Source organism: Mus musculus, chromosome 6 (genome assembly GCF_000001635.26).
Source record: "Mus musculus strain C57BL/6J chromosome 6, GRCm38.p6 C57BL/6J".
Classification (NCBI taxonomy): Eukaryota; Metazoa; Chordata; class Mammalia; order Rodentia; family Muridae; genus Mus; species Mus musculus.
In genome coordinates, this window is record NC_000072.6 from 55,093,443 (window position 1) to 55,105,949 (window position 12,507).

The 12,507-nt window shown below is 51.2% G+C and overlaps 1 protein-coding gene across 5 annotated transcripts in view; it reads right to left on the reverse strand.

Moving 5' to 3' along the window:
* The window catches only part of Crhr2 (corticotropin releasing hormone receptor 2), a 42,969-nt gene that overhangs the window by 3,395 nt on the left and 27,067 nt on the right, over nucleotides 1–12,507 (reverse strand). For 2 of the 5 annotated variants that reach the window (XM_006505482.3, NM_009953.4), the window contains 6 exons: nucleotides 11,282–11,367; nucleotides 9,726–9,832; nucleotides 9,309–9,426; nucleotides 7,180–7,333; nucleotides 6,621–6,681; nucleotides 5,770–5,842 (listed from right to left, as the gene is read on the reverse strand). In XM_006505482.3, the coding sequence (XP_006505545.1) occupies nucleotides 5,770–5,842; nucleotides 6,621–6,681; nucleotides 7,180–7,333; nucleotides 9,309–9,426; nucleotides 9,726–9,832; nucleotides 11,282–11,367 (599 nt within the window). Of the gene's footprint in view, nucleotides 1–5,769; nucleotides 5,843–6,620; nucleotides 6,682–7,179; nucleotides 7,334–9,308; nucleotides 9,427–9,725; nucleotides 9,836–11,281; nucleotides 11,368–12,507 lie in introns of all 5 variants that reach the window. The other 3 variants (NM_001288618.1, NM_001288619.1, NM_001288620.1) reach the window with 2 other exon arrangements.

A 12,507-nucleotide genomic window follows, 5' to 3' on the forward strand; every position in this document is an offset into this window, starting at 1 on the left:
AAGCTCCAGCACCGGGCACCTGCTTTGGTCACCCAACTTCTGCTCCTACCCAGCAGGGCAGGAAGGCACCCATTGACTCCAGGGCCTGCCTGCCCTCCACCCATGGTCCAGGCAGCTTATAAAGAAGATGGGTGGGGAATGTGACTACTCCTCTGGAGTCACTCCTGAGAACCCCACCCCCTGCTTTACTCCAAGACAATACAGAACCACGCCCCAGATCTCTGATCTACTTCTCTTGGTCACAGGGTTCCTACTTATTGGTGTAGGATCTCAGAGACTCTCAAACTGTCACCAGCTCTAGGATGGTTGGTCAAAGGTCCTTTCAGCCCTACCCTGGGGGGAGGGGGACATAGGCCAGATGGAGTGATTAGTCTCTACTACTCCTTCTCCTAGGTGCTCCAAAGCCTTCAGACACCCACGGGCGAGGAAGATAAATGGGCTGCCCAGTTGCGCTGGGAAAGGAACAATTAATCTTCATTTGGTGTTTTCCCTTAACATCAAAGACACTCCCACCTCTGACTGCTATGGGTCTGTTGGCTCCTGAGTCAGCTGCCTGCCACATGGGTCTCTGGCTCCCCCGCATCTCTTGCTCTCTGAGGGGGATCTCAAGAGTCAGTCAGTTGAGCAGCTGGTCCCTGGGGCTGTGCTGTCCCTCTGTGTATGCTGCCCTGTATGACTGTCCATATGTGCTTGTCTCAGAGTGGGTCTTGTGCGACCATGCGTATGTGTCTATCAGGGAACACCGTGTGCCTGCATTTCTCTTTAGGTATTGCTAAGTGCAGGCAAATGGGAATGGAATGTGTACATGCCTGTTGGGACTCTTTCCCCAGAAAGCGTTCACAGCCTGGGCGACACATAATTAGCCTAGAGATGTCTGCTGACCTATCTGTGTGGAGACACACACATGCTCCCCAGTCTCTGTCTAGAAAAATCCATTGCTTCTACAGATCGAGCCAGCCCTTCTAATTCTCTCACTCTATAGATTCAGGGAAGGGAATAAAGGACATCATTATATATCAGCCTTGTAGCCAACTGTCCCCAAACTGGGCAGTAGAGGAGCTGGAGACCTCAGGCTCCCATCTCCCTACACCTTACTTCTCTCTCACATTCATTTATAGACTATGGCCCAGTGAGCCCACAGACAGCCGGGAGGAAGTAAGAGGCTGCTCATGGCCTGCTGCCTGCTGCCTCTCAAGGTTCACCTAGCCTAAGGTAACACAAAGTTCTTTTTCTTTTCCCAAGTCTTTCTGATGTCTCTGAGAAATAAAAAGATACTCAAATTTCTTGGATTGAACATCATTCAACTCACTAACTGGTTCGTTCAATTATCTATCCCAATATTTCATCTCTCCATTAACCTACCAAATAGTCGTCCATCTATCCAACCACCCTCCCACCAAACACTTCATTCCATTTTCCACCCATTGTTTTTGCCCATCCATCCATCCATCCTCCCATTAACCCACCCATGTACCCAGCAATCACTGGCCACCTCTTGGCCACAGGGTCCTATTCTATGTTGAGAGGTAGCAGGAAAGGCGGCTGATATGGAGTGTCTAGAAGACCCTGTTCTACCTTTTCACTAACAGGCAGCCCTCACTTGGTTTTGTCTCCCTGGAAGCTACCCTTTCTTTTTGAGCTCATTTCCCAGCCCCCCCCCCTTTATAGTATCTATATCAGCTCCATCCCAGATAACTTCCTCTCTCTCCAGAGAGCACTCTGACCACTCCAGACCACACATACCCCAAAGCAAAACATGCCAGCTCCCCAGCAAACCATTATACTCATACCTTGTCTAACTGGCTCAAGCAATTACCTTTCCATGTCAGCCTCTGAGCTGGGGCATCAGTGAAAGGTGTGTGGACAGGCAGACACAGTGTCTGCTCACAGAGAACTATGGCCTAGCTTCTGATGGCAGAAGGGATTGCATTTTTCATAGGGACTCACTTAGAAAAGGCTGGAGAAATGACACTAAAATAAACAAGCTAAGAAATGGTGATAGCATTAGCTGTGAAAGCGGAAAGCTTCCAGTCAAACACCTGACCAGGAGAGAATAGAATGGTAGTGAGGTGAAGGAACCAGCTCCTGTTGGGGCCAGAGTAATTCTGCTTATGGGAATCAAGACCAGCTCCAGTGTGTGGAAGCCCACAAAGGAAAATTCCAAGTCCTTCAACAATTCTCTTGCCGGACACTCCCACCCATCCTGGAATGTTTTTAAGTTAGCCCCCATGGCTGGATTTTGAGACAGCTGGAGTGTACAGGTAAGGCTAGCTCCCCTAAGAAGCTCTCACTGAGAAGTCTTGTCTTTCACCCCCACCCCCACCACTGATGGCTCAGTGCCTTGAACGTTTGCACTCCATCTGCTTCTCCTCAGTGAAGTGGGTACCAGGTCTAGAGGGGTCCTGCATGTGGAAGGTGGAGGTGGTGGGGATCAAGGCAGCCACCATATGAGAGCTTTCCCACCATGGAGGAGTTCTTGTCTTGACTCCCACAGTGTGAGCATTTCAGTCTGTGTTATTTTGTGACAGGAAAGGCCTGGGGAGGCCTATCCCTGCCCAGAGCTCAACAATGAAGAGCTAGTGCTCATATCATTCCAGGTGCAGTCCCAAGCACTACACAGCTATTCCTCAAGCCACATCCTCTTTAACGGGCAGGCCCCACTACAAGCCATGCTTTACAGACATGCAGGTGCAATAGACTGGCTGACTCTCAAGCCAAAGGCAGCAGGGCTGGCTTCAGTGACATCCTTCTCCTAGGCCTTACATGTTGCTCCTACAGGGGTTAAGGAAATGTGGGAAGACAGAAGCTGGTTACTCTTTCAGAGTCAGCTGCCCCCTCCCCATCCTATTGATGGTCTGTCCCCTGGAGGCTTTGTATAATCCAGGACCTGCTGAGGAAGAGTCCAGGGCACTAGCATATATCTGAGCCCCCTAGTCCTCACACTGACCCCATTAAGCATCCATGCCTTATAGTAGGAGAGCATGGTACCAGCCAGAGTTCCCTCGAGTTCACACCATAAACGAGAGGCTACAGCCACTCATCCCATATAATCCAAGGCAGAAGACAGTACAAAGCCAGTCCACTGCTTCTGCACCCTCAGTAAGTAACTCTCCAAAGCCTGCTGCAGGAGAAAGTACGTAGTAAGTCCTGCTGCTTGTTCACAAGAGCCTCTTTGTTACGAGATTCTCACTGTAGGCATAGACTGAGAGGGAGGCAGGGAAGACCAGATAACAGAATAGGTGACTTCGGTTCATGTCTGTGTGGGCTTCAGACTTGGCTCCTGCCATCTTTAAGCTGGTTGCTCCAGGTCTTGGAGACATCTCTAGCCTGGCTTCTCCTAGTTCTGAGCAGGTCATCCCAAGCTATATACTTGTCTCTTCCTTGTGTTATTCACTCATCTTGCTGCTCTCTGCATCACACTTACTTCAGGGCCATACCTGTCTGCTCTCCATGGACCAGCCCTTCAGGATGGGCACCCCTGGAGACTGGTCCTCAGTAGATCACTACATCCAGGGAGCTGGCTAGGACAGGCACAGAGCTCTGACAGCACACTCCCCCTCCCAGCAGCTGAGCACACCTGGTGTTATATTCAGGACCCCAGATGTGCATAGTCAAGGCCCCTGGTTGTTGTTACATGTGTATGTTGCTGGAGCAGACTGGGGCCTCAGGCATCTACATTAGGACCGGGTATGCCCAAAAGCTGTGGGTGCTTTTGGGAGGCATGTAGACTAAAGAGTCACCGTTCATAAGTCACAGAGCCCAGCATCAGTCAGTCAGACCTTAGTGTCTTATGATGTAGATGTCTAGTCTGTGACTTTAAGGGGACAGTGCTCAGCCTGGGGCATTCTCTAGTGTCACAGGGTAGAGTGAAGGTGTGGAGAGTTAGCTGTCCTGAGGCAACATCCAGGGGAGATAAATAGGACAGACTCCCCCACCTTCAAAGGGACACGGCTAAGACCTTTGTACATAGCCATTCCAGGGTGCCAGGTTGAGACCAAGGCTGTTTGTCCTGGTGGTAACCCTGACTGGATTTTCTCGCTTGCCTAGACCCTCTGTAAATCCCCTGCTGTGGGTCCCGAGACCACCTCCGGGGAACTCCTGGCTGTAAGCGTAGGTTCCAATTCCCATGCATTTTAGTGGTCTTAGGCAAATCACTAACCGCGATTCTGCTTCCTCACCTGTCCCACAGAAAACCACAGACTTGCCTTGAAGATTGGTGCATAGTGACCATCGTGGCTATAAAGCCACGTGTCAGTTGTAATGAACAAACGTCCTTTTTTTTCCCACAATAACTACTAGGCAGTGGTCAGGCTTCTCACAGAATCCAGAAATAAATGACGACAACCCTCTAGAGAAGGGGAGAGGCAGGCAAGCCAAGCAGGTAGGGTGGAGAGCAGGAGGCTAGTCCCTGGGTCTCAGCTCTAACTGTGTCTGTAACCTTGGGTTTATCTCTGCAATGGGCAGTATCATTTCTCCTATGTAGCAAATGTGTAAGCATCTGGACATGCTGCTCAGCTTGGATCCTAGAAATCTCTGCTGCTATAAGCAGCTGGCTCCAAAGGAAGCTGGTATGCAGTCAGAGAGGGAGGTATGTATACTTGGGCAGTCGGGAGCTGGACCCCCAAATGCTTCCCACTTCTTTATGATTTCCTCGCTACCTGGACAACAGTGTTAGGTGGGAGCGCATTCACAAGCCTTTGGTTCCCATCCAGGCCAGCCTTCCTTGGCTGGGTCCCAGGTTTATCAAAAGCTCTGGTCCTTTACCCGAGCTCCTGGCAGCTGGCTGGGAGGTTTTCATTCACACTGAGGGGTGAGTGAGTCACTGCAGCTGCTAGTCCAAGGACAACCCTTCCCTCACTGCTGACAAAGGCCAGCCCCTGCCTAAGTGAGTGGAGCCCTGAAAGTGGGTGGAAGACCTTCCTAGTCATCTTCAGCTGATGTCCATCAAGGACATTGCGAAGATGGGATCCAGTGACTCCAACAGTCACAGGCGAGCAAGCGTCAGGGAACAGAAGAGATGACAGGACTTGTTGCCATGGTAGACAAAGGTAGACCTAATAGGCACCTGGTATGTGAAAGAGGAGAGTTCTATGGCCCTTTAAGAGAACTGGTACTCATAGAAGCCTAAAATAAATCTTATATAAATGCCAATTTCTTATGGGGCTTTTTTGTATGTTTTTTAATGTATGATATATAATGGGCTCTTTTTTTCCCCCCAGAATGCAGCCACTACTTAAACTCCATCTTAATTAAAGCTTGTTGTACATTAAAGATGTGGTGGCAATTATATCTTAGATGTGAATACACTTAGCAAAGGGCGGGGAGCTGGCCCAGGAACAATTGCTCATTACACCGAATTCTGGAATCTACTGCCAGCCTGAGGGTGGTGGGCGGGGCCCTAGAGGCTGTTCCTGGGGGCAGAGGAACTGAGCAATGCATTGAGCAGAAGCTGGCTCACCTTTCAGCTTGCCTACCCTCCTGTCTCAGCACTGGACCTGATAAGGAACATATGACCCCCGGAAGGCGCTAGAACCAACCAGACAGACCATTTCCTTAGGTGGAGTCCTAAGGAAAATAGCAAAGAAAGCCTGAAGCCTTGTGCAAGCTACCACGGGCAGAGCCCATAGGAGAACCAGTGGGCAGAGCACAGGCACAGTATGGAATGAGTGCAGGCTATGGCCCAGGCCAGGTCTTTGACGGTGCCTCTGCCTACGTGGATCTCTTGTTCTGCTCCTTGTGCCCCAGCCCATTAATCCACAGAGGACGTACCAACAGCACAAGCATGACGGGGCCCTGGTAGATGTAGTCCACCAAATCACCAGCTTCCTTGCCAAACCAGCACCTGCAAAAAGACAGGGCAGCTGAGGTGGACACAGATTCTCAACTCAGAACTAGGTCTCTTGGGACCCCTCCCAAGCCCCAGGCTCCAGGGCAGTTCCTGGTAGCCGACTAAGCATACTAGCTACCCTAGCAAGGCCCTGCCTTGTGTTTTGTTGTGTCTGGTGTGGCTGGCCTCCTGTGGCCAGTCTCAGGGCTTGCCTGGGGCATCCAGGACTGAACATGCAGCAGGTACAGGAAGCAAGAAAGAGCTGGGCTCTCCTTCACTGGTCTATGGGCTGGCTGTCCCATGCCACCTGTTGTTCGTAGAACCTGTGCTGTGTGCCAAACACTCAGGGCACAAAGCTGCAGGTGATGTGGGACCTTCTTCAGCCTTGGGCCCAGTTTTTAGCCTTTGAGCCGAGCTGCAAACTAGGGAAGGCACCTACTGCCTGGCCAGGTTCACTGATAGCTGGAGATGCTTTGGGACTGGAAGAAAGGCTGGGCTAAGTCTCTGGCTTTTGCAGCAAAGGTCATCCAGGGCAGGCCAGTCTCAGACAGCCATCTCAGAGCACCCAACATTTCTGGTGTCTATCTGAACACCCCTGAGAGAAAGCTTACCACCTACCGAGGCAGCCTTCCACATCCTGAGCACCGTTTGTCATTCTGAGGTTTTCCTCACGTTAAGGTCCTTAGATGTGACTCTATTCTAACGCCAATTACTGCCTCTTGTCCCTGTGACCCCATAGGGAATTGCTGTTATCTGGGCTCTCAAAACCCCCAGGCTAGCCTGTCCCACTTACTGCTCATTCTCATAGTAGAGTTTGCCAACTGCCCAGGCGATGATGATAGGGCAGGGAATGCCTGAAAGGAGAGACACGTGCTGCAGGGATGGGCACATGCACACACCCCCTCTTGTAGTGTCAAGGCAGGGCATCACAGGGGCCTGGGATGGTTTTGGGTTTTCCAACTACAGGGCCACCTGTGACCCCCCCGCCCCATGGTGCATGTCCCAGCTCCTGCCCCGACCAACTCTCAGCCATCCTCGCCAAGGTATGGTGTAGGGGACAAGTGTCTTTGGGCTGGTCATCTTGGGTAGGAGGAACTCTTTCTGGAATGACTTCTGGAGGGTTTGGGGGGCAGAATAGTGGAAGCAGCTGCATCCTGAGATGGTGCAGGGGTGGCGGGCAGAGCTGTACTTGAGCGTTGGTCAAGACTGCATAGGGGCAGTGGCTGGGGGTTGCAAGGGAGTGGCAAGGCAGGCTGGGCTCAGTCCTTGGCCTCAAGATGAAGTGGGGGAGAGCATGGATTTTATCAACAGTGCCCCTCTCCCAGGAGGTCCTCCTGGCCAGAGATCCTCACACCATCCAATGAAGAGGAAAAGCCACTTGCGCAGGTGCTCTGTGGAGTACGTCATGACAATGGCCGTGTGCAGGTAGCAGCCCTCCACAAACATCCAGAAGAAGTTGGTGACCACAAAATAGTTGAAGATGGTGGTGATGCAGCGGCACCAGACCTGCATGTGGAGAAGGGTGGGGTGGTGAAAGGCTGCTGGAGCAGCAGAGCAGGTCCCACTGGGAGCCACGGAACCTTGAACTTTGAGACTCAAGGGCAGGGTTCCAAACAAAACTCCCAGTGGGGTACCTCGGGCTCCCACCCTCACTTCCGGGCAGCTCCTCTTCCGTGTGCCTCTGACCTCTTCTCCTCCCCAGCCTCTTCAGCCTCCTTTTGCTTATGTGGTATAGGGGGTGGAACCCAAGGTCTCCCACCTGCTAGGCAAGCACTCTGTCACTGAGCCTACAGCTCTAAAGAATTTTGAACATATTTTTATTTTGTAGTAGGGTCTCACTAAATTGCCCAGGCTGGCTATGAACTCACTACGTAGCACAGGTTTGCTCAGAACTTATAAAGATCTTTCTCAGTTTCCCAAATAGCTGGGATTACAGGCCTGTATCACCGTGCCTGATCCATCTTTTCAGTCTAGAAAGAGAATGGTTGGCTTTCTGCCAGCTGACTGGGGCTGACTGAGCACTGTTTTCAATGTCCCTTTGGCTACACAGCTAGTCAGACTGGGTTTCGTTTAGGGATAGATTTTGAACTTTCACTTATAAAGAAAGGAAGCAAGCCAGGCATGGTAGCTCATGCCTTTAATCCCAGGACTCGGGAGGCAGAGGCAGGCAGATCTCTGATTTTGAGGCCAGCCTGGTCTACAGAGTGAGTTTCAAAGCAACAAGGGCTACACAGAGAAACCCTATCTCAAAAAACCCAAAAACCAAAACAAAACAAAACAAAACAAAACAAAACAAAACAAAAAAACCAAACTGAAAAATGATGTGAGAGAAGCAAGCCAGAGAGTAGGGTGGGGCTGCCTGAGGGGTTGGGGTTGGGGGATCCTGCTGACTCATAGCGGGAGGCTCTTGCTAATTTTGAGGCCTCTAAAAATTCAGGCACTTTTCTAAGCCCTGAGGTAGCCACCTTGTCCAGCAGTGAGGGAAAAGAAAGACATGAATGGGGGCTGTGCTCAGGGCCACTGTGGTGTGACCTAACAACAGAGCTGGAACTGTCCCTGTTCCTCTGAGAGGAGACACTCCCAAGAATATTGCATGGATGTAAGAAGGACAGGCACTGTCCCAGAGTCACACAGTGATCCCTCTGAGCCAAGGTCCAAGTCATGGGCTTCATCACTGTGGCTTTCTCCCAGAGTTCTCTTATGGTCAATGTTAGCATGTGGAGGATGTGGGAGACAGTAGTGGGCTCTGGGTACTGCTCCTAGGCTGAGGGGCTCGCTGTCCAATACCTCTGCCCCACAGCCTCTAGCCCTGGTCCTTTGAGAGAGTCTTGGGGGGTAGGAGGCTATGAACCCAAATACTAAGCTGCCGTTTTTCCAGGTTAAGTGTAGTCTCATTAATGCCAGGCTGAGTTAAGAATCAAACTAGACCAAGTGTGTGTGTGTGTGTGTGTGTGTGTGTGTGTGTGTGTGTGTGTATTAAGGGCCAGGTCAGCCAAAGACAATGTACTGAGACCTCTATGAGGTATGGCATAGAGTAGAGCTGGCCCTCTTCCAGGTTAGGTTTTACAGTGACTTGGACACTCAGCAGTAACAGTCGACAAAAATCTAGGGGGGACTGGGGCCATGGAGTGGACACACCACACCACACCAACAATGTAACTGTTACCCCTGAGCTTCACTTTCCATGTCTGTGGAAGGGAATTAATCTCTTTAGTCCTACATTGAAAATTAAGCAGGAAAACCCTTGGTAGAGGTTAACACCAGCTCCTTTCCTCTAAGGTACCTGGATTTGTAAGGTGGACCGGGTCAGGGGCAGGGGGCAGGAGGCAGGGCATGCAGTGATAGCTTTAGCTGGGAGCAACCCCCAAGGCCTGCCCCAGGGTGGGTTACTACATGAGACAGGCTAGGAACCGACAGGCACCCAGACAGGCACCCTCCCCTCACCACCCCCCCTCCCGAGTCTGAGGCTCCCGGAAGTGACCTCATTGCCCTCGTGCACTTCGTGGTCGATGAGTTGCAGCAGGAACCACGCGATGTTTCTCAGAATGAAGGTGGTGATGAGGTTCCAGTGGATCACATTCCTCAGGCAGCGGATACTCCTGTGGAGGCCCAGGTCAGGGTCAGTCAGATTCATCTGGGGCTCAGGCTGGGGGCCAGCAGGATAAAACCCAGTTGGGAACGACACTGCCTGGGTGAGGGTGGGGCTGAACCAGAGCCTAAGGACCCCCTGGTGGTCCCAGCTGGGCTTGCTCTCTACCCTTCAGGCAGGCTGGTGGTCATGGCCCTGGGGGTCTGACTTAAACCCACTTCTGGCTACTGTTCCCGGGGCCCCAGAATGGAAGAGACAATGTCTGGGAGAGGCAAAGACAAGGAGGAAGCAGGGTGGAGGTGGACTCACCGCAGCACTAGGAAAAGCAGGAAAGCGGCCACCAGGGCCACCACGGAAACACAGTGACCCAGGTAGTTGACAATGAGGGCGATTCGGTAATGCAGGTCATACTTTCTCTGCTGGACAGACAGACAGGCATGGGAAGACAGAGGCATGGCTATGTGGGAGTAGGGCTGGTATTCCAGCTGTTTCTGCCCTGACCTTGGGACAAAAAATGGCTCTCAGTATCCTCAGGCACCTAGATCTTCCCGCTGGTGGCTCTCTGTTATTATAAATGGCTCAAGTCTGGAGACGCAGGCTGTTTGGCACAGCTACTTGAGATTAGGAGGACCTACCTGGACAACTTAATGGCTCTAAATAGATAAATCCATACATACACAAATAAATAGGGCTGGAGCTGAGGATCAGTGACAGATAGTTTGTCTAGCATGTGTGATCTTGGGTTTAATTCTCAACAACACACACGTGCACACACACACACATGCACACACACACACTCACACATGCACACACTCACAGAAACTATAGCCAGGCCCCCCAGCATACATTTTAGGGGTACATTTGGATGTGAGCTATTCTGAGATATGCTAGGGCTACTTGATCCTCCACAGTGCCATGTCTGAGTTTAGCCTCTGCTCAGACCTCTGCTGGCAGAGTAACTGAGGGTGAGATTAACTTTAGCTGTGATATGTGAACTATGGGACCAACCTTTCCTCCTGCCTTAGAAGCAGTGACCCATAGGGAGTCCGGAGGGGTAGGTTGGAACTGGCCCCTGAGCACAGCAATGAGGATGTGCAGTGCAGAACACAGTAGTAGTACTCAAGAGGGATACAGGTCAGTCCATCCTGTCTCACTGCCAGGAGGAAGGTCAGAGGGTTGTTGAGAGCAAGCTTCTCTGTAGCCAGGCTGTGTAGCGAGCCTGAGGCCTCTTTGTGGAACACCTGGGACCTCTCCAATTCTTGGGAGAGGCCAATGTTCCACCCCATACACTTGGACTTCATTTGAGGAAAGGTTCCAGACCACCTGAGAGCTTCCGTGGTGAATGAAGGGAAGGGTGCAGTTGGGACATACCATTTTGGGTCAGCAATGAAGCCCAGATTGTTGGAGGTGGGGCTCAAGGGACAGTGTTTGCCTAGCATATATGAGGCCCTGGGTTGGATCACATAACTAAACCCAAGGGCAAAGGGAGGCTATATCTTTGGCAGTACTGGCAGGAGCCAGTGCAGTGTGGCAAGGCCCAGGCAGGCCCAACTTCCTATTGGGAAGGCTGTACTTGTTTCTCTTTGGGATGATAGAAGCAAAATGCCCAATGGGGAGAGTGAGGCTCCACAGACAGGAAAGAGAGTGCTCACAGAGTCCATTAGGGCGCACCGACTACATAGGGCCCTTTCTCTTTCACTTCACCAACCCAAGCTCTCTTGGAGGGGGACCCTGTGGAGGGTAGGAGATGCAGAGAAGGGGGTCTGGGTGTCACCAAGGCTGGCTCTGTTGCCCATGAGGTCCTTTATGTTCAGCCTGCATCCTAACACTGCGAGGACCTGGTGGGGGTGGGGGAGGGCACTCACCTTGTCATCCAAAATGGGTTCGCAGTGTGAGTAGTTGACCCTTGAGGCCCAGGTCCCGTTCTCCAGGCACTCTCTGTAGGCATTCCCTAGAGAAGATGCCAACCACTGAGAGTCAGGACGCCCTCCCGCCTCAAAAGCCCTCCCTGGCTCCCTAGTACCTGCAGGATAAGGTCCACACTCCTTAGTTCTCCCAGACCTGAAAACACAATGCATATCTGAAAGCTAATATGAGTCATTTATATGAAAATTACACATAGGGCTTTATCTTACTCAGTGGCTGAAAGGCCGCTAAAGAAACCCATTTTAGACACACTCTCTGACTAGCTCTTTGTGAAACTTCGTTCCTTTATTCCACAGCTACAAAACTGGACCCAATTGTGAGTCCTGGGTTATGGCTGAAGATTGGCTGCTTTTAGCACAACAAACAATTTCTGCTGCTTCTTCGATCATTTTCCGTGTGGGCTTCATACTCTTCTCCGACAGCAGCGTTTGCATTTCCACAATAGCTGCCACTTACACTGCATGTGCCTGCCCGCCCAGGTGCTCTTCCAGCTGAGTCTAATGGACAAGATACGCTTGCCATTCAGTCTTTGTTCCGATCCTTTTTCTATAGAGGAAGAGACTGAGGCACAGGGAGAATCGAGGTTATCAAGATGGCAAGGTTTGGCTCTGCGTTTTGTGTTCTTGACCTCTGGGCCACCTGACTGTGGTAACATAGATGTTTGTGGATGCAGGGTTGTGCTGCCACCTGGGAGCTATGAGTGCCTGCCAGGTCACTACACATTATATGTGTGTGGAGAGCCGATATCCACACCAAAGCTGAACGTGATGTCCAATAGGACATTTTAGAGCAGCCGTGTCCAGTGAAGAGAAACTGAGGCTTCCTCAAGGGCAAAGCATGAAGGCCAAGAATATTCAGACTCAGCTTCCAACCTGAGCTCTGACCCTGGAGGTCTAGATTCAAAGCTGCTCTCTCCATAACTCCCCCAACACCCTCCAGGCAGGAGTATGCCTTCTCCCTGAGATTCCCCCAAAGCCTTTCACCAGACTGTGCTCTGCATCACTGTTAGCAGAGCTCACCTCCCCTTTGATTACAATTCTGATTGATCCATTGTTTGGGGGGTGATTTGTACCAGAGCTCTACTTACTGGCTAATGGGCATATGTTTGTGGGTTTTCTTTTTTGGCTCATATTAAATATACAATATAAAGCTAATTAAAATAAAT